The sequence below is a fragment of the Dryobates pubescens genome, chromosome 15, assembly GCF_014839835.1.
Source record: "Dryobates pubescens isolate bDryPub1 chromosome 15, bDryPub1.pri, whole genome shotgun sequence".
NCBI classification, from domain to species: domain Eukaryota; kingdom Metazoa; phylum Chordata; class Aves; order Piciformes; family Picidae; genus Dryobates; species Dryobates pubescens.
In genome coordinates this window covers 20,628,476-20,647,936 of record NC_071626.1, presented here as the reverse complement: position 1 = coordinate 20,647,936, position 19,461 = coordinate 20,628,476, and the positions used below count along the sequence as shown (strand labels likewise).

Genomic DNA, 19,461 nt, shown 5'->3' with positions numbered 1-19,461 from the left:
GGCATTGTCTTGTCTTTTTTTTGTCCCTCACCATGGCAATGTACATAGAACTGCTGCATGGGAACTGTATGTTGCTGAAAGAAAGAGAGAACCTCCCTGTGTAAGTTATGAAGTAGCATAGAAAAAAAGATGGGAGTCTATCTGTACTGTCCAATGTCTGACCAATTGTCATACAATACAGTCTCCCATGGGTTGCAGAGAGGTGTGAGAGGAGAATTTTGCCTGTAATTAATTCTTGCCTGCTCTTTAGCCTGGGGAGCTTTATACAACCACAGACCTTAATTTCCCCAAGAACTCATCCTCTCTAAACTCTATTTGCTTTCTGCAATGTAATGACCCCAACCTGTTTTCTTTTTGAGGATGTACCTTTACTTTTTTGTTTTACATTGAGAATAATGCAAAGGTGAGATAGCCTTGAAGCTGTTGCTAACTTTCATGCCTGGCATTAAACATGTGTTGCTATTTAATCAAGTGTCCTGTGGTTTTGGTAATCTCCTCATTGATCTATCAGCTCTCCTTTTGCCAGATAGGTATTAAACACATGGCTAAAGATGAGTATATGTCAAGGGCAGTGTTGTGATGCTAGATGTGTTTTGGCTCTGAATGTAAAGGTACAAAGTTACATTGACACCCCCAAGTGTTTCGTTGTGAAGCTAAGAGCTGTGTGAAATAAATTGTAGAAGCAAACCTGTTTTGCTGTGGGTTGGTTTGTGGGGTTTTTTGTTGTTTGGTTGCTTGGTTTTTTTCTTTTTTCAAATAAAACAAAAGCTTGAATGTTTCAATTAAAGCTAGTAAGTGCAATTGCTCACTTACCTGTGCTTTTGTTTGTTTTTCAGCTCATGGGGCATTCCGAATGGGATCACAAACGAGGACCCAGAGGCTCCCAGGTCAGTCGCTCAGCATTTTGTGTTTGGTTTTGAGGCATTCAAGTATGTTTTCCATCTGAGATTGGCAAAATTGTTCATTTTTTTATTTAGTATTTGCAGGACTGAATCAATGGAAAAAGCATAAAACCCTGACAACTTTCATTAATATAGTTTTTGAGCTGCAATCCAAACAGGGAGGTCATTCTGCCCCTGTACTCTGCACTGGTTAGGCTGCACCTGGAGTCCTGTGTCCAGTTCTGGGCCCCTCAGTTTAAGAAAGATGTTGAGTTGCTGGAACATGTCCAGAGAAGGGCAACAAAGCTGGGAAGGGGTTTGGAGCACAGCCCTGTGAGGAGAGGCTGAGGGAGCTGGGGTTGTGTAGCCTGGAGAAGAGGAGCGAGAGGACACAGTCTCAAGCTGCACCAGGGGAGGTTTAGGCTGGATGTTAGGAAGAAATTCTTCACAGAAAGTGATTTGCCATTGGAATGTGCTGCCCAGGGAGGTGATGGATTCACCATCCCTGGAAGTGTTTGAGAAGAAACTGGATGGGGTGCTTGGTGCTATGGCTTAGTTGATTGGATGGTGTTGGGTGATAGGTTGGATTTGATGATCTTGAAGGTCTTTTCCAACCTGGTTAATTCTGTATTTTGTATTCAGTTGATCCAGACAGAGCTGAGTCATTGAACAGAAAGTTTCTTTCAGTAGCAGAAAGCTGGATTAGATGTATTGAGAAAGCATTTGTTACTCAGCTCTCTCAGTCAGGATATCAGTGGAATATGATTTTGCATAATACATGTATGTCTTCTGGTGGGGTTTTGTCTGGTTTTGAAATGGACAAACATATAAAACCTGGATGATTCTCTCACCTTGCTCAGTAATAAAGAGCTTAATGGTGTTAGAACTGTGCAGGGAGGTACAGGAAGGCTGCCTCTAGCTACTGTTTTGCTCTTGATGTAGCATTGGAAGGACGCTGTGCTAGTAGAGTTCATGGCAACATACTACTACATTTTAAAATGTTCTGTAGAATGGCAGTTGCTGCAAGGAAGACATTGCAACTAATATTGATCAGGAATTTTCCTGCTTGGGTTAAGCAGTCATTCCTATGTGGTATTGAAATTATATAAATACATTATTAATTGTCCACTGTTTTGGAACTGCTTTTCCTTCAGGTGAAGCATTTTTTTTGTAATTGTGAGTATCTGTGTCTAAGGCTACAATTAGCAAGTTCTGCTGCTGTGGAGCTATGTGTTTGCAATCTTAATTTCAGTAGGGCATTTCCTGGCCTGGTCTTCATAATGCTCCTTACAAAAATCACTGGAATACTCCTTTTTTGCTGTTACTGTTGCAGAATAGGCTGGGAAAAGAAAATGACCCAAACTCTGTGATTATGGTGTGGTATCTTAGTGTACCAAGTCACAAGAATCAAGGAAGGGGAAGAATGTAAGCCTCAGTTATTCCATTGTGGCTTCAGGCTCTTTTACATGGCTTTGAAAAACCGCCTTTGGTAGGAATAGTTCTAAATCTAGCTGACCTGGAAAGTTTAAGAGAAATTTCAGGATGTTCTGATTTTTGCAAGGAATATCAAAGACCTGCTTTATCCAGTTGTGATTCAGTTGCATTGTTGTCAGTTTGCATTCCTCTTTTAAACTAAGTTCTTCTTAAAAATTAAGAGAAGTGATATGTTGGGTGTGCAGAACTTCAAATTGAATGCATCAGGTGTTTAAAGAGGGACTGTGTGGTGGGTTGAAATTCCCTCCCCTGCCCCCCCCCCCCAACATTAACTTTGCCAGACCACAGACTGGCATTTACCTGCAGATTATGCCACATGATTGCCCTAGTTGTTGCCCTATGTCTGCAGGGCTTTCGTTCAGCAGAGAAAGGGGATTTGGGAAGAGAGTGGTTGCCTGAGCTGCTTGTACCAAGCAGTGAGAGGGAAGAAAGGAATTTAGGCTTATGTTATTGGGACCAAATTTATTAGGCTTCCATGATCTGTTAATTCTTGTGGAGTAAAGTGAATAAAATGGGAAAACAGATCTTAGGAAGGCACCTGCTTGTGTGAATATTAGCAGTGTCTCTTGTGAGAAAAAGAAGTGAGACCACTGGTTTACTGTAACACTAAAATCCACTTGTAAGATCATAAAATTATTCTACCAAGACTCATTAAACAGAACTCTAATGCTCTGAATTTTTATATTTTATTTTTTTTAAGAACTAGTAGGCTTTCTATGGTATGCATTTAAACATGAGAAGAAGCATGTCATACTTCTTAATAGGCCACCTGGAAAATGCTTCCTTTTTCTGCATGTGGAAGTTCAATGCAAGGTGATGCAGTTACAGGCAGTGATGGATTTCAAATGAAATTCCCTGAGGCTTATGGGAATTTCTGTTTGCCTCCTGAAAAGCATCTGCAGTTCAATAGAATGTAAATGGGACAGGTGAAAAGAGTAAAAAAAACAACTCTCTTTACAATATTTTACTTGCTCCTGGCTTCCACCACACCCAAGGTTTTGATAGATTACATTCATGCACATGTGTATGTATGTATGTATATTACAAGATTAGTTTTCTTTTAGAATAATTACACTATCAAGGCTGCTGTAATTACAGTCAATTATAGGTTGCCTTACAAAGAGCAATGAGTTCTTGGCTACCTACTGCCTTTTTTTTTCTTGCCTTTTTTTTTTAGTCTCTGAAGATAACTTCCTGCTGTAAATGCTTCATGCAGAGAACTCCTTGGATTTCAAGTCATGCAGAAAATGGAGAGTGAATTTCATTTACATTCCATGATTAATTTTAGGAATGAATACAGCTTGGGGTTTAGGCACAAAACTTTGAAATTTTGTTCTGAGTTAAAGAAATTCCTGAATGTTCAAGGAAGAGAGAAACGCCTCTCTCTCAAATATACACATGCAGGCTGTAGAACCACAATATCTGTGATTCTGTGAGTATAGTAGTGTGGCCAGCAGGAGCAGGGAAGTCATTGTGCCCCTGTACTCAGCACTGGTTAAGCCACACCTTGAGTACTGTGTCCACTTCTGGGCCCCTCAATTTAAGAAGGACATGGAGACCCTTGAACATGTCCAGAGAAGGGCAACGAGGCTGGGGAGAGGTCTGGAGTACAAGCCCTGTGAGGAGAGGCTGAGGGAGCTGGGATTGTTTAGCCTGGAGAAGAGGAGGCTCAAGGAAGACCTTATTGCTGTCTACAACTACCTGAAGGGTGGTTGTAGCCAGGAGGGGGTTGGTCTCTTCTCCCAGGCAACCAGCACCAGAACAAGAGGACACAGTCTCAAGCTGCGCCAGGGGAAGTTTAGGCTGGAGGTGGGGGAAAGTTCTTCACAGAGAGAGCTGTTAGCTGTTGGAATGTGCTGCCCAGGGAGGTGGTGGAGTCACCATTCCTGGAGGTGTTCAAGAGGGGACTGGATGTGGCACTTGGTGCCATGGTTTAGTAGTCATGAGGTCTGTGGTGACAGGTTGGACTTGATGATCCTTGAGGTCTCTTCCAACCTTGCTGATTCTATGATCTCACTCATGTGAGGGGAAAATACTCATTCCTAACGTCAGCAGATGCTAGAAGAAAATGTGACTAGCAGAATTCATCCTTGGCACGTTATCCCCCTGCAGGAAAAAAAAACCACCTGCAAACTGTGTTTTAATTATTCTACTAAAACCCAATGTTTGAGACTCGTAAGACGTTTCAGGTGGGACCCACAGCATGTGTCGTGCACACGTTTCGCTGAGGGATCTCGAGTGTGTGGGAGTTATTTGTTGCTCTGTCACCAAGACTTGTTTGGCTTGCTGAAGGTGTAGGCGTAGCCCCAGGAGTCAGTGGAATCGAGCAATCGTTCCTCCGGCGTTATTACAGGATGATAACCAGGAGAGAAACACAGAGGTCCGGCGTGTTTAATTCTCTTTAAATATAAAAGCTCTCAATTATATCTCTGAGGTGCTGCGTTTTACCCCTTCAGTTCCTAAGCAACAGCTATTTTCAGATTGAGTGCGTCTGGTGTTGTCTACCTACTTGAGGCTTTTGCGAGATAATTCGCTAGTGAAAGCCAGGCTTGGCTCTGCCTCGCCCCATTCCCTTTGTCCTGGAACTGTGAGGAGACGGATGCTTGAGGAAAACAGGAGAAGCCTGGGTGGAACTGGTCACAGTCTTACAGCTCACAAAAACTTGTGTGCATCAGGGAGCTCTGCCATCTGCAGCAATGAAGCACAGGAGTGAGAAGTAAGGGTGTTGGCAGTGGCTTGGGAGAAGCCTTTTTCTCAAGTGTGGAAAAGCCTCTAGAGCAGAATCAAAATCATGAGCCGGAAATCTCTGTGCTTGCTGAAGCGTAGGTGGGAATCGATTCCCGCTACTGACCAGGTATTGTGCTCTGGTGAATCTGTTATTTCTCTGTCTTCCCTCACCTCCTCACCTGCCATTGCAAGGAGATTTATGGTGATTTAATGGTGCTGGTTGGGGTCCTCTGCATACTGTAAGAACCAACTGATCGTTACTTGTCATTTCCATGCTAAATAGTGCAAAATGCTGGCAAAGCAGAGTTGGCTGATTTGCTTATGAGCATGGAGGGTGTCGTGACACCCCACTTAAGCAGACTTATTTAATGGACATATCTCCCTGTCTCAAAAGAGAGACACTTCTAAAGGTTTTAGGAGTGTTTTTATCTTAGAGGTAGTCTACTGCTGATGGGTTCCTCGGTGCATGTCTTTGTTGTATTTTATGCATCTTTCATGTATGTATGTGTGTGAAATCACTGGTGACAAATGGATGTAATGCATTGACAGAACTCCAGTTTTTTCAGCATCATCTTGGTTGATGCATCATTTCAAGTATGATAACAAGGACAAGAGTAAAGCAGATGTAAATGATGAAGCCAAGATGCAGTGTAAAAATTGTGGGATGCTGTTCGGAGCAAGCATCAGCAGCATAAGGAGATGTGATGAATGGGAGTAAGATTACTACATTTCCTACTTCTTGCTCCTGGCACTCCCAAGAGTCTTTGAAATATTTTTCAATATCTTACTTGGTATGTAAAGACACTAAAAGAAAGAATGGAAATAATCTGCCAGGTTTCAGGGACAGTAGAATAATAAACACAACCCTGGAAAGGCGATGCATCCAAGGTAGAGGTAATGCACTACCTTGTATTGTTCCATTTAGTTAGAAGTGTGTGCCAGCAGTCAGATGGGCTGCAGGAACAGCAGTGCAAATGACTGCAGGAGCTCAGCAGAAGCCCCCAGCTCCCTTTGTATCTCCAGCTTTTTCAAATCCATCCTCCCAGGTGTCACAGCTTTCCAGTCATAGCTTATCTCTCCCCCAGCCGTCACATTAGAAAGGCTTATGGGGCTCTGCATGTGCCTGAAGCAGAGTTCCTGCTGGGCCACATCACAACAGTGATCCTTGTATGTAACCCAATCCCTCTTATTATACCTGAAAACAGTTTAGAAAGGGGGAGAAAAATGAGGGGGAAAAAAGTAAGGTTTCTGTGGCTTTCCACAGTTATTCATCGTTAATAAAACCTTCCATTATCCTTTCACTCAGCAGACAAGTTTTCAAAGCTTTAGCAGCAGAGCAGAAATTTGTGGAGTTTGGGATGTTATGAGGAAGAGGCCTCATGGGAGGATTGTGGATTGGTTGGAATATGGAGCTGTGGGAGCAGAGTTGCTTTTGCACAGCAGCAAAAGCACAGAACTCTGAGACTGGAATTTACTTCTTTGCTTTCTAATTCAGCAATTGAATGATGTAATGCAGAAAGCTATCTCAGAGAAAGAATTTTTCTCAGATTTGGGCTTGCTTCTCTCAGAAATGAAGAGCCGAGCTATGGACACTAGCTGTGACCGTGGGACCATTTGTGTTTGTCCCTCAGGCTTTCTACCCTGCTTCTTTAATGGATGTAAGGGAAGGGAGCAGTGTGGTAATGAATTTTGCACCTGAGAAGGACTCCTCTTGCTTGCTAATGTACCACTACACTGGTTTAGGAGATGCCCAAAGAGGTTCTGCAAGTAGTCAGGATTGTCAGCATCTGCATCCAGACCAAAACCCCAATGTTTTCAAAGTACAAAAGAGATCAGTTAATTTCAGAAGCATCAGAGCAGAAGTTATTTGCAATCTTGCATGGCTTTGGCCAGACAAGAGCTAGGATGGGGAATCTCAGCACTGCACATCCTTCCATGATGCCAGATAGCAATAAAATGTCCATAGGGATTCACATGAGCCTGAAGTGTGATAAAGGAATTGCAGTACATGTTGATGTAGTGCTGTAAGAGGCTAGAAGCTGGGAAGACAAAAGACAGGATCTGTCATACTGGGAGTTGTGACACAGATGATGAAGGCAAACCTCCTGCAACCTCCCATATCCATCACTTGTAGGGTGGAGAGAAACCTTTTAAACGGTGTCAACTATGCTCTGAATCACTTTGTCAAATTCTTGATCCCAATATGATTGGCAGTGGGGCAGGAGTGGATTAGAAGCTTGGTAATGACAGCCCTCTTCCAGAGACAGTGCCTTTCCTCTTGAACACTTTCTCTACTGATAATCTTCCAGAGTTTGTAATGCTTTAAGTCTTGCTGCTAGTTAGATACTGGGTTGCTCCAACCAGGCAGCCAGGGACCTGGAGGTACTGGTTGACAGCAGATGAACACGAGCCAGCAGTGTGCCCAGGTGGCCAAGAAGGCCAATGGCATTACGGCATGCATCAAGAATAGTGTGGCCAGCAGGAGCAGGGAAGTCATTGTGCCCCTGTACTCAACACTGGTTAGGCCACACCTTGAGTCCTGTGTCCAGTTCAGAGCCCCTCGGTTTAAGAAAGATGTTGAGTTGCTGGAACGTGTCCAGAGAAGGGCAACAAAACTGGGAAGGGGTTTGGAGCACAGCCCTGTGAGGAGCAGCTGAGGGAGCTGGGGTTGTTTAGCCTGGAGAAGAGGAGGCTCAGGGGAGACCTTATTGCTGTCTGCAGCCACCTGAAGGGAGGTTGTAGCCAGGGTGGGGAAGTGGTCTCTTCTCCCAGGCAACCAGTGACAGAGCGAGAGGACACAGTCTCAAGCTGTGCCAGGGGAGGTTTGGGCTGGATGTTAGGAAGAAATTCTTCACACAGAGAGTGATTTGCCTTTGGAATGGGCTGCCCAGGGAGGCAGGTGGGTCACCATCCCTGGAAGTGTTTAAAATAAGACTGGATGAGGCACTTAGTGCCATGGTTTAGTTGATTGGATGGTGTTGGGTCATAGGTTGGACTCGATGATCTCAGAGGTCTTTTCCAGCCTGGTTAATTCTGTATTCTGTAACTTTCCTTATAGTTTCCACAATGCCCTGTCAGAAGAGGTCTTCAGTAATGATGATAAAATGAGCTGACTGATTTCACTCTCTAATGAAAACTTCAGTTTAAAAGCATTTTTATTAAGACTTCTTTAATTTTTAGTATTTTCCCTGTTCTTTGTGTCCAAGCTGCTGTAATTTCTGTTCTCTGGGATAGTTTTAAAGAATAAATAAGTGAAAGTGTTTCCTATTGTTCCTTCCTTACAAGAACACATGTTGAACTCTCTAGTAGCTCATTTTATGAGCTTCCCAGTGGAAAAGCTCACAGCTGATTGGCTCTGTTCTCAGCAGCAGATGTTCTTTTTTTCTGCTTGACTTTAGCAGCGAGCCATAATTTTCTTCTGTTTCTGATGGATCAGTGTTCAAAATTTCAAGATGAATTATTGGAGCAGCCTCCTGAGATTTGTGAATAAGTCAGGGCTGGAGTAAATCTTAAAGTCAAGTCATAAAAAAGAAAATGTAGTGTTGGGTTGGATCAAGGATCAAAGATTCATTGTGTAATGGGTCTGCATTGCTAAATTTTCAATTCCTGAATAGCTTTGAATGTTAAAAGAGCAGTATGAATTCTTGCAGTCCTTAAAGGAAGTCTGGAGATTATCAGACCTGAATCTAGAGTTCATAGTTTACTGAGTTATTAGGCTTTGTGCAAGACTGGAAATGCTACTTGTTAGAGTGAACAGGAAAACCCCAAGAGCAGAGGTAGAGGCATCAGTTATCTGCAAAAGTGTACCAATAAAAAAAAATTAGCACAAAAAAAGGTACCTTTATTAATGACCTAAATGATGGTCAGAGTGCACTTTCAGCAGACTTGTAGATAATGCTAAACTGTGAGGAGAGGCTGCTACAGCAGATATTTTTGCTGCCATTGAGAGGGACCTGAGCAGGCTAGAGTAATGGGTGAAGAGGAATCTTCAGCAGAGGGAAGTACAAAATCCACCCATGCTCAGGGAAAAATAACTGCAGATACCAGTACAGACTTAGGGACTGACTAGCTGGGGAGCAGCTTAGGAAAGAACTTCAGGGGTCCTGGTGCATGCCAAATTGAACACGAGCAAGCAACATGTCCTTGTGGTAAAGAAAACCAACAGCATTCTGGACTGTGTTGGGCCAAGCATTGCCGACAGGTTGAGGGAGGAGGTGATCTTTCTTCTCAGCTGAGCACTGGTGAGACACATCTGGAGTTCTGGTTACTGGTTATAGGTCTGTGTTTTCCAGAGAGAGACACAGAAATACTGGAATGTGTCCCCAAAACAGGACCATGATGGTGATGAAGTGACTGGAGCCTCTGTCATATCAGGAGAGGCTGAGAGAGCTGAGTCTGTCCAGCCTGGAAAAGAGAAGACTCAGAGCAGGGGGTGGATCTTATCAATACGTGATGAGAGAGAGTAAAGGAGATGGAGGAAGACTCTTCTCAGTGGTGCCCAGTGACAAGAGGCAGTGAGTGCAAACTGAATTTCAGAAGTTCCCTTTTAAAAGTAAGAGAGAACTTGTTTACTGCAAGGGTGACCAAGCACTGGAACAGGTTGCCCAGAGAGGTTGGGGGGCCTTCATCCTTTGAAATACTCAAAACCCAAGTGGATACGGTCCTGAGCAACCTGCTGCAGCTGACATTGCTTTGATTGGGAATGATCTCCAGAAGTTCCTTCCTACCCTCAACTCTTCTGTCATTCCATTGCCTGTGTCATTGTGATGATTTGCTTTCATAGGGCACCATTTTATCCTTCAACAGTGAGGTTTTTATTTGTACAAAATTCAGCAGCTCAAAGCTCTGATGAGGTGCATTAGTGCTACCAGTTAGTTGTCTCTGCTAATATTCACATATTTGCTGATAAGCAGAATTGCCAACAAGATCCTACTGAGATTGTGGTGCTGCAGTGTGCAGTTCTGTGGCACTTGCAGATCATAATGCATTGACTGGTATCCTCATGTCTGGATGATGCTGGGAAAAGAGATGGAAAAAGTCCAGAGAGAAGGGGAAGGGAGTGTTTTGCTACTAATTCTTTGCAGCTCAGAGTGAGTAAGGATAGTGTTAGCAATCCTATCCTGCTTTTTTTAAGATGTGAAAGCAGAAGGTGTGCTTACAGAACTGTAACGACTCATTCTCTACACCCCAGCTTTATCCAGTAGCTGGAGACACGTGGCAGTAGCAGATATTTGCCTTTTGGTTTTCCCTGCACCTCTCCCCCCGCCCTCCCCCTCCCCCCCCTCCCCCCCCCCCCCCCCCAATTTGGGAAGAGGGAAAATAGCCATAGATGGAGAAGAGCAGCCAGAAGGGAAAAACCAAATCTTTCCAAGCAAAGCTGGAGCTTTATTAGAAACTGGCTAACAAGTTAATGATTTAAAATGTGTCATCCCTGTTCAAACTACATGGATAGTGTTTTGGTAGAAGCTCAGATAACCTTTCTTTTTGTTTCCAGGAACTTTGCTTCTGAAGCACAGAAGCTTCCTTCCCTAAAAGTGGGACAATGACACTTGCTAATACGCCCTGTTACTCTTCTGGTATCTGACAGGCAAGCAATTTGAAATGGTACAGTTTTGCAGGTTCAAATGCTGGCCTCATACACATGCTCTTGGCTTCAGAGTAAACCCCATACATATGGCATCTTTAGTTTTCACATCCAGGATAGGGGGATCTGTACCTTCAAAGTTAGGTGATGGGTCTGATAAAAATGTGGAATGTCATTCAGCTCTTTGCGTGTCATGGTATCAGAGACCACTTTTTACAGTGTCTAAAAGGAATAACTCTCTGCATATAGAGGTTGTGTTTTAGGACTCCTGGAGGGTTTTATGTGCTTGCTTCTTTGAAATTAACAGTTGGAGTTTAGTGAACAATCTGCAAATAATCATTTTATATTAAGCTCTTCATTAAGATGCAGAAAAGGAAGGAGGGGTAGCTGAGAAGAGAAGCTGCAGTAGTACTTTCTATTCCTTAAAACTCTGTGGGATGCAAAAGTGATGAATAGCTGAGTCCATGATCTGCCTGATCTCATTGCCTTTGAGACAGTGCTGTCTTAGAATGGCAGCTGTTGCTGGGATTTTGATGTGGTTGCATTCTCATCACAGAAGGAGCCCCTGAACAAAATCAGACTGTTGATCTGGACTTCTTTCTGCCCAGATAGGAGCTGTTAAAAAGTATGATTGTACTTGCAGTTGCTGTATGTAGCTGCAGATCTCCTGTCTTACAAAGAGAGATTAGTTTTCTGGTTTGAGCTATTACTAATAATGTCATTGATGATGGCTACAGCTTGAGGTTGGTGAAGGAGCAACACAAGGCACAGTGTCTCCTTCATCAAAGAATATAGTGCAAATGGTCAGTGGGACGTCAGCATCCCAGGCAACCAGCACCAGAAAAAGAGGACACAGTCTCAAGCTGCGCCAGGGGAGGTTCAGACTGGATGTTAGGAATAAATTCTTCACAGAGAGAGTGGTTGCCCATTGGAATGGGCTGCCCGGGGAGGTGGTGGAGTCACCATCATTGGAGGTGTTTAGGAGGAGACTTGATAGGGTGCTTGGTTGAATGGTTTAGTTGATTAGGTGGTGGTGGATGATGTGTTGGATGCAATGATCTTGAAGGTCTCTTCCAACCTACTCTGGTCTATCCTATCCTATCCTATCCTATCCTATCCTATCCTATCCTATCCTATCCTATCCTATCCTATCCTATTCAGTTGTGATAAGCTCGTCAGCATGCTGTGGGCTTTATCAGAAAAGGGCATGCTGTGCAGTGTAAGTTTGTTACTGGAGTAAGTAGAGCCTGGAGGAGAAGGAAAAGTAGAAACTGAAATGGAATGGTCTTATGAGCACTGTGAATCAGAAAGGAAAACTGTCTGGACCTCTATGAGACTTATTTGTTGGAGTACATCTCATAATCTCTTGACATGGGGTATCCCGTTGGCTTTGGAACTGCATAGACAGCACCTTTCTTTCAAGATTGGGATGCTCCCTCTCCACCTTCCCCCCACAACACTGAGTCTTAGAGTTGGGAAGAAGAAACTGGAAAAATTATGCAACTGGGTAGTGGATTCCTGAGATGCTGGACGTCCTAGGGATGTGCTATTTTTGTTGCTGCAGTCATTTAAAAAAATGTACTCCCAACATTTTGTTTTGGAATTATTGCTGGAGTTCTGAAGTCCAGGAATTTTTAGCAAGTCCTCACCATGGGAGCAGAAAGAAACAAATCCAAGATATTTTAATATGGCACACATAGTTTTGTTGCTGCCAAAGGGAAGTGCTACTTAAATGTCAAGACAATATTAGCAACAGCTGACTTGAGAGAAATGATCTGTTGACCTCAGTCCATTTTCTAGTGGTCCACTGTCTTTCACTGAAAACTCTACCTCACTCTTTCAGTGCTTGGGAGGCATTTATTGTTTAGTGGATTTTTAACCTGCATTCTGCTTGTTTCTTCAAGTCAACCTTTCCAGGGTCCTTGTAGTAGAGTAGATGAACCTCCCTTTGTCAACATCTCCTTCATATCCTCTACAAGGAACCATTTGAGGTGGCAGTCACCTAAAGGCACAGCACAATTTCTGGGCCAGGTTGTGCTTCTGGTGATGTTTGAAAGTGCACCTCCTGTTTGCCTTTTATTGCAAATTGGTGTCTCTTGATCTCATTTGTCTTTGCTAGGGAGACAGGTAAGCAGGACTATTTTAACTGCTGTGGTTCTTTCCATAGTGGCACTTGATCTCATTTTGAGTATTTTCTCTATTTTCCTCTTATTTGCCTCATCATGCCTTCCAGGATGAAGCTAACTAGTTAGAACTTGTTCCACTCATATCACCATGATGTTGGAATAACACTGATGACACCAAAGGACCTTTTTGGCTGTTCCCATGAAAATGGAATTAAACTTAGTCTTATCTGCCATAAAATCTCATATACATATTGATCCTGGGCCTGTTTGAAATGCAATTTTTTTAGCTCAATAATATGATTGTTACTTTCCTAGATACTACTTGAAGGGATCTCAGCCTGACAACTTCTCCCATTCAGCTGAAATGCCTGCTTAGTCCTTTATGGAAATTACTGTGTATTACTGGTATCCTAGCACACATTTTCTGATGACCAGAGTACATGCCAGCATTTACTTTTATTCACCTCCACATCTGATGCTACTCTACTGTACGTTTAATTTATTGTATTAAGACTTATATACCTTTTTCTTTTTCCTTCAGAAAAGTTTGAATGTCTCTTAAGTTTACTTTTTGACTCATCAGATGCCTAGTATAGAGACATCACAGTATCACAGTATCACCAAGGTTGGAAGAGACCTCAAAGATCATCAAGTCCAACCTGTCACCACAGACCTCATGACTAGACCATGGCACCAAGTGCCACATCCAATCCCCTCTTGAGCACCTCCAGGGACAGTGACTCCACCACCTCCCTCAGCAGCACATTCCAATGGCTAATGACTCTCTCAGTGAAGAACTTTCTCCTCACCTCAAGCCTAAACTTCCCCTGGTGCAGCTTGAGACTCTGTCCTCTTGTTCTGGTGCTGGTTGCCTTGGAGAAGAGACCAACTCCCTCCTGGCTGCAATCCCCCTTCAGGAAGTTGTAGACAGCAATGAGGTCATCCCTGAGCCTCCTCTTCTCCAGGCTAAACAATCCCAGCTCCCTCAGCTTCTCCTCACAGGGCTGTGCTCAAGGCCTCTTCCCAGCCTTGTTGCCCTTCTCTGGACACGTTCAAGTGTCTCAATATCCTCCTTAAACTGAGAGGCCCAGAAGTGGACACAGTACTCAAGGTGTGGCCTAACTAGTGCAGAGTACAGGGATACAGACCTATGCTTCCTTCTGATTCCCCTCTAGATTCTTTTCTTGGGCCTCCTTTGTATCATTTTTTACTTTGAGTAGGCCCTCAAATCCAAGCACAGTGGCCTTAGTCTTGCCAACCTTTCCTTCCTTTTGCTGTGTTTTTAATGTGTAGCTTTTCCCATCTGCAAAATGTGGTGTGGATTCTGTGTTTAAATCTTAATCCCTGCAGCATCCATTGCTCTCATCTTGAAAGATGCCCTTTTCAGTTAAAGACAAAATCATGTCTTCTCATTCTTCCTGTCTGTCACTACTCCTAATGATTTGATTTGCTCTCATCAGAGCTTATCTATACCTTTTTTTATCCTCTATCTAAACGTAATTCTCTTACCATGCCATCTGACATTATCATAACCTAGTGACTCTCTAAACCAGGAAAGCAAAAGATGACTCAAACTTCTTTGTAACTTCATTTTCTTTCTGTTGATCTTTAATATTTGTTGTTTGTTTATTTTTAATCAGAACAATCCCTAAACTTTTTGTTAGTATATTTTATAAGCCAAATATCTTCCTTTTTTTCATGTATAATAAGCCTTTATTTATAGTACAACACCTGTTATCTTGTCTGAGAATACTGATAATTTCAAGAGCAGAATTTGGCTCTTGTAATGCTGTAACTTAACTTCCTCCCCCCCTCCCCCTTTTTCTTTTAAACTTAGGTGACATAAAATGCTTGTCTCTGCAACAGTACTTTCAGAGAAGCATCATAACAGATGATGTGACCATATTTTTACTGTTTTATACCCTTTTTGTTTCTTTCTTGCCATTCAGAGAACAAATTGAACTTGGCATTGCTGTTTCAGCTTATGAAAAGACATCCGTAGTCTGTTTCATGTAATTTGATGTCATTTTCACAGAATCACAGAATTATTGAGGCTGGAATAGACCTCTGAGGTCATCAAGTCCAGTCTGTGACCTAACATCACCACATCAACCATGTCACTAAGTGCCACATCCAATCTTTTCTTAAACACCTCCAGGGATGGTGACTCTACCACCTCCCTGGGCAGCACATTCCAGTGTCTAATTCCCCTTTCTGTGAGGAAGTGCTTCCTAACATCCAACCTAAACATCCCCTGGCACAGCTGTATGCCATGCCCTCTCATCTTGTCACAAGTTGCCTGGGAGAAGGGCCTGACCCCCACCTTACTACAACTTCCTTCAGGTAGTTGTGGAGTGTGATGAAGTCCCCCCAGCACCCTCAGCCCTTCTTCATAAGACTTTCCCTCCAGCCCCCTCACCAGTTTCATTGCTCTCCTCTGGACCTGCTCCAGCACCTCAAAGTGAGTGGCCCAGAACTGCACATAGGTGAGGTGCACATGAGGTGTGGCCTCACCAGTGCCATGTACAGGGCCAGAATGACATCCCTAGCCCTGCTGGCCACACTATTCCTGATACAGGCTAAGATGCTATTGGCCTTCCATGCCACCTGGGCATGCTGCTGCCTCATTTTCAGCCAGCTGTCAACCAGCACTCCCGCATCCCCCTCTGCCAGGCTGCTCTCTTTTATTTATCTTCTTCCCATGGAGAAGTCACTGATCAGTGAATATTTATTTTATTATATCACAATGCATTCATGAGGATGAACAACTTCAAAGTACTGTGGTATTTCAAAAGGTGGTGAAAACCAAGGTAGGATTCTGTGTCTCTGTTGATGGGGATGAAATAGGCTGCCTTGTGTATGATGTGCCCTGGGATGCCTTACCAGGGTTACCTGACTTCAAAATTCCTGGCAGCCAGAAATACCACGCAGCGAGAGCTGCCATCCAGGTGATGCCTCAATTTGTTATGTCTGTGTGAGGATATTACATTAACATCTAGTGAGACTGCTGCCTAAGTTCAAGAAAACGATGCACTGCTGCTACTTTCTGCCAGCATCTAGACTGTGGTCAGTACTGATGTATCCAGGTTTTGTTTGTGCACTGAGTATGCTGTATGGATCAGAAGGGTATTGAGGGGATAGTGGCCCAGTTTGTGGGTTTCTGCTGGTGCCAGGATGCCAGAGCAGTTGCTGTGTACTCAATTTTCAAAATGAAACTCTTTAGAAAACTACCCTTTGTCACTGAATTAATCTCTTCAGCTGCTATTGCTAAGCAGGTTTGCCTTCTGAGCTCAGCAATTGTCAGAAGACTTCTCAGTTATTTAACACAAGTGATCGTGTCAGGAGAACTTAATGTCACCATTTGCCTCATATTGTCTAGTTCATGATTCTGTGGTTTAAGTTCTGAGGCCAAATGCAAAAGCCTTGCTAGTCTCATGTGCTAGATTAAGTGCTATGAAAGACAGGACTTTTTCTATGCTTCATGTTTGATGTACTTGAGAGGGAAGAAATAGGAGGGAATTGGCAGGGTTTACATTTGAGTTAATGAGCAAGAGTAATTCTTCCAGTGCTCCCTCCTGATAGCAAGAAAGCACTGTGTAATCCTTTCATAAACCTAAACCAAGCTCTATCCTACTGTTACTTCACTTCCTCTCCTCTCCCCAAATCCTCTGGTAATGGTAAAGAACAGTCTTTTAATTTCTGACCTATACTTGTGTCCACCTCATTTGTTACAGTGCAGCTTTTCCCTGTAATGTAAATCAGACCTGTCTCTAAAGTATTTTAGAGAGCAATAACACTCCCTCTAAGCCATTAGTCTGCTAAATTAGATAGGATTTTCTTTTACTAGCCTGCCCATAGATTAATATCTTCATTCACAGAATCATCAATTTGTGGAATCATTCAGGATGGAAAAGACCTTTAAGACAAAATCAAACTCCTAACACTGCCAAGTTCATGAGTAAACCATGTCCCTAAGCACTGACTTTTAAATACCTCCAGGGATGGTGACTCTAGTAACTCCCCAGGCAGCCTCTTCCAGTGCTTGACAACCCTTTCAGTGAAGAAATATTTCTTCATGTCCACTCCAAACCTCCCCTGGCACAACTTGAGGTTATTTCCTCTCATCCTATCCTAAAGCCTTATTCATTTGTTCATTACATATAGGTAGAATTCAATTTTCTTCAGGAATTTGCTATAAATTAGAGTTCACCTAAGTATCTGATAAATATTTATTCCTTTTTTTTTCTTTTTTCATTTTTCCCCCTTTTTTTTTCCCCCTCTTCTTTTCTCTCCCTTTTTTTTCCCCTTCCCCCCCCCCCCCATTTTCTCTCAGATTGTAAAGTACAAGCTATTTAGTTCAGCTTCAGAACATAAAGTTTTTCCTCTGGTATTCCAAGAAGCATCTAATCTGTGCCTCATTCAATGACATAAAACTTCCCAGTTCCTAATTAAAAAAAAACACTTTTACTGCTTTATGTAAGTATTAGAACTGCATCACATCAGTGCCTTGTATTTGTTCCTGAATTATAGAATGACAGAATTGCATAGGGAGTATGATCTTGACCATCTAAAATGGAGAATCTCTGAATTTGGGCTGAGTGAAAGCTCATATTGCTCGTCCCCAGCAGTACAGCCTTCAGATGCATTACTGGATTTTGCCTCTCTCTGTCACTCCCCCACCTCATCCAGCTTTTTGTTATGATGTCCCAGATCTCTGCTGTGTGGGCAGTGTGTTTAAATGCTGTCATCAGCATGTCATTTGCTATACTGTACTGCTTGTCAAGTATCAGTGACAGGAAAATTAATTATGATCTTTCCTGCAACTGACTTGGCTTCTGAGAAACTCAAAAAATTATCTTTCTGCAGAAAACACTGACACATCCTCATAGGTGATTCCTCAGATTTTTTGGTCACTGGTTTACTCAGTAGCAGCAGCAGCAGCCAGACTAATGGTTTTGCATTTGGTAACAGAAGACCCACAGCTGTGAAAAGAACCCAGCATGTGTGATTGCGGTGGGGAAGAGGATCAGGGGACTCTGAGTCTCTCTGCTGTCTGGAAGGCTGTAGTGAAAGAAGTGGGAGTCTTTCAACTGCATACAACTTAAATTCTTTAGTGACTAATTGTGCAGTGTGGACAGGCAGATGTATGGTGCATGTGATGAGCAAAAGAGCAAGGCAAAAGTTGAGCAAAATGTATTTTTAGTCAATAAGTGTTGTGATGTGTGAATGATGGTAAGTGATGTTTGTGGACCCTTTAAGAACAAGAACTCTTAAACTGTGCTATGTATCTTTCTATATGTATGGCCATTGGCAGAACTGTAGAAGCAGCTGGCATTGTGCTTGTCATGTTCACATTTTAGAATCTGAGTTCAGAGGAAAATGAAAGAGGAAGAGTCCTAGTCCTAGAGGGCAAGAACCGAGTTTTCATGACTTCTTTTTTGCCCTGAGTTTGTATTTTACTTAGTGACATGAAAATAATATTTGAAGAAAAAAACAGGAGAAATCTTAATTCTTGCACAAAGGGACAGAAAACCAGAAGCCTTTTCAAGAGCAGCTGGCTGTAGAGATGGAGTAAATTATCAGGGATCTGTCTCACTCCCCTAGATTACCTGATATATTGGAGTAGTTAAAGGAGAATTACTTCTTTTAATACAGTCAAGAATTGCATTGTATTGGTTTGTTTTTCTTATTACAGCTTTGGTGTCAGTCTTGTAATCAGGAACTAATAACCCTCTTGCTTTGCTAGGCTGTACGTTCTCTGCCTGGTGTATAAAGGGAGGGCAGGTGACTGAGAAATTCAACCCTTTCAGTTCTCAACTCGTGAGTGGAACAAACTGTGACTGCAGTGAAATACTTGTAGTGCCTTGTAACCCAAAACAAGCAGGGAACCTGCGTTATGAGCTGTTTCCCACCAAAGCTGTGTGTGCTCATTTGGCAGCTGGTGATGTCAGATGCAAAGCTCTTTCAACAGGTGTTCTCCAAGGCTCTTCTGGTAGAGGCTCAGCAAGAGAGTGACAACACTTTATGCTTGTGACATAAGATGACCTCATATTGTAGCTGTCAGATATTGTGGGACAAACCTAGCAACTAGGTACAGCTTTTTTTTCTGCTCTGCTGTCAAGATGGAGTTTCTTCAGAGTTTTGGGGAATAGTGTTTAAATAATTCATTTTCCTGAGGTATGTGGATAGAATATGTGTGTAGGCATGTGTGAGGGATGGGAGTGTATGCTGCATTGAAAACCACCCAAAACAACAACCAAAAAAACCCATTTAAAAGATGAGGGAATGTGTCTTTGTTTCAAAAGTCTTATTTCTATTGTTTATTATTTGGATCTGATGTATCAGACAAATCTGCTCTGGAGAACCAATTGCAACTGTGATGCCTGTTGTGCTGGGTTGTTTGCTTCAAGGACTGGCTGTGGAGAAAGCAAAATCAGCATCTGTGCCTAGCCTGCGTTTTCAGCACCAGAAATTACTTCCTGCCCATAAAACTGTGTCTGTACTGCAGGATTTTCAAATAGATACTTATTTGTTGTTTGCCCCCTGGTAATCAGAGAAGTGGAAATAGGTCTGCAGTGCTAGCTCTTCTGGCTGTCCAGCCTGTTCTATCACTCCTTTCTTAGTTTGAGTTTTCTGAGGAGTAGTGATT

The 19,461-nt window shown here is 42.8% G+C and overlaps 1 protein-coding gene across 3 annotated transcripts in view; it reads left to right on the top strand.

The window, feature by feature from the left end:
* Positions 1-19,461, top strand: part of PDE3A (phosphodiesterase 3A) — a 268,654-nt gene that overhangs the window by 176,184 nt on the left and 73,009 nt on the right. For all 3 annotated transcript variants that reach the window (XM_054167687.1, XM_054167686.1, XM_054167684.1), the window contains exon 2: positions 837-887. In XM_054167687.1, the coding sequence (XP_054023662.1) occupies positions 837-887 (51 nt within the window). The remainder of the gene's footprint in view (positions 1-836; positions 888-19,461) is intronic.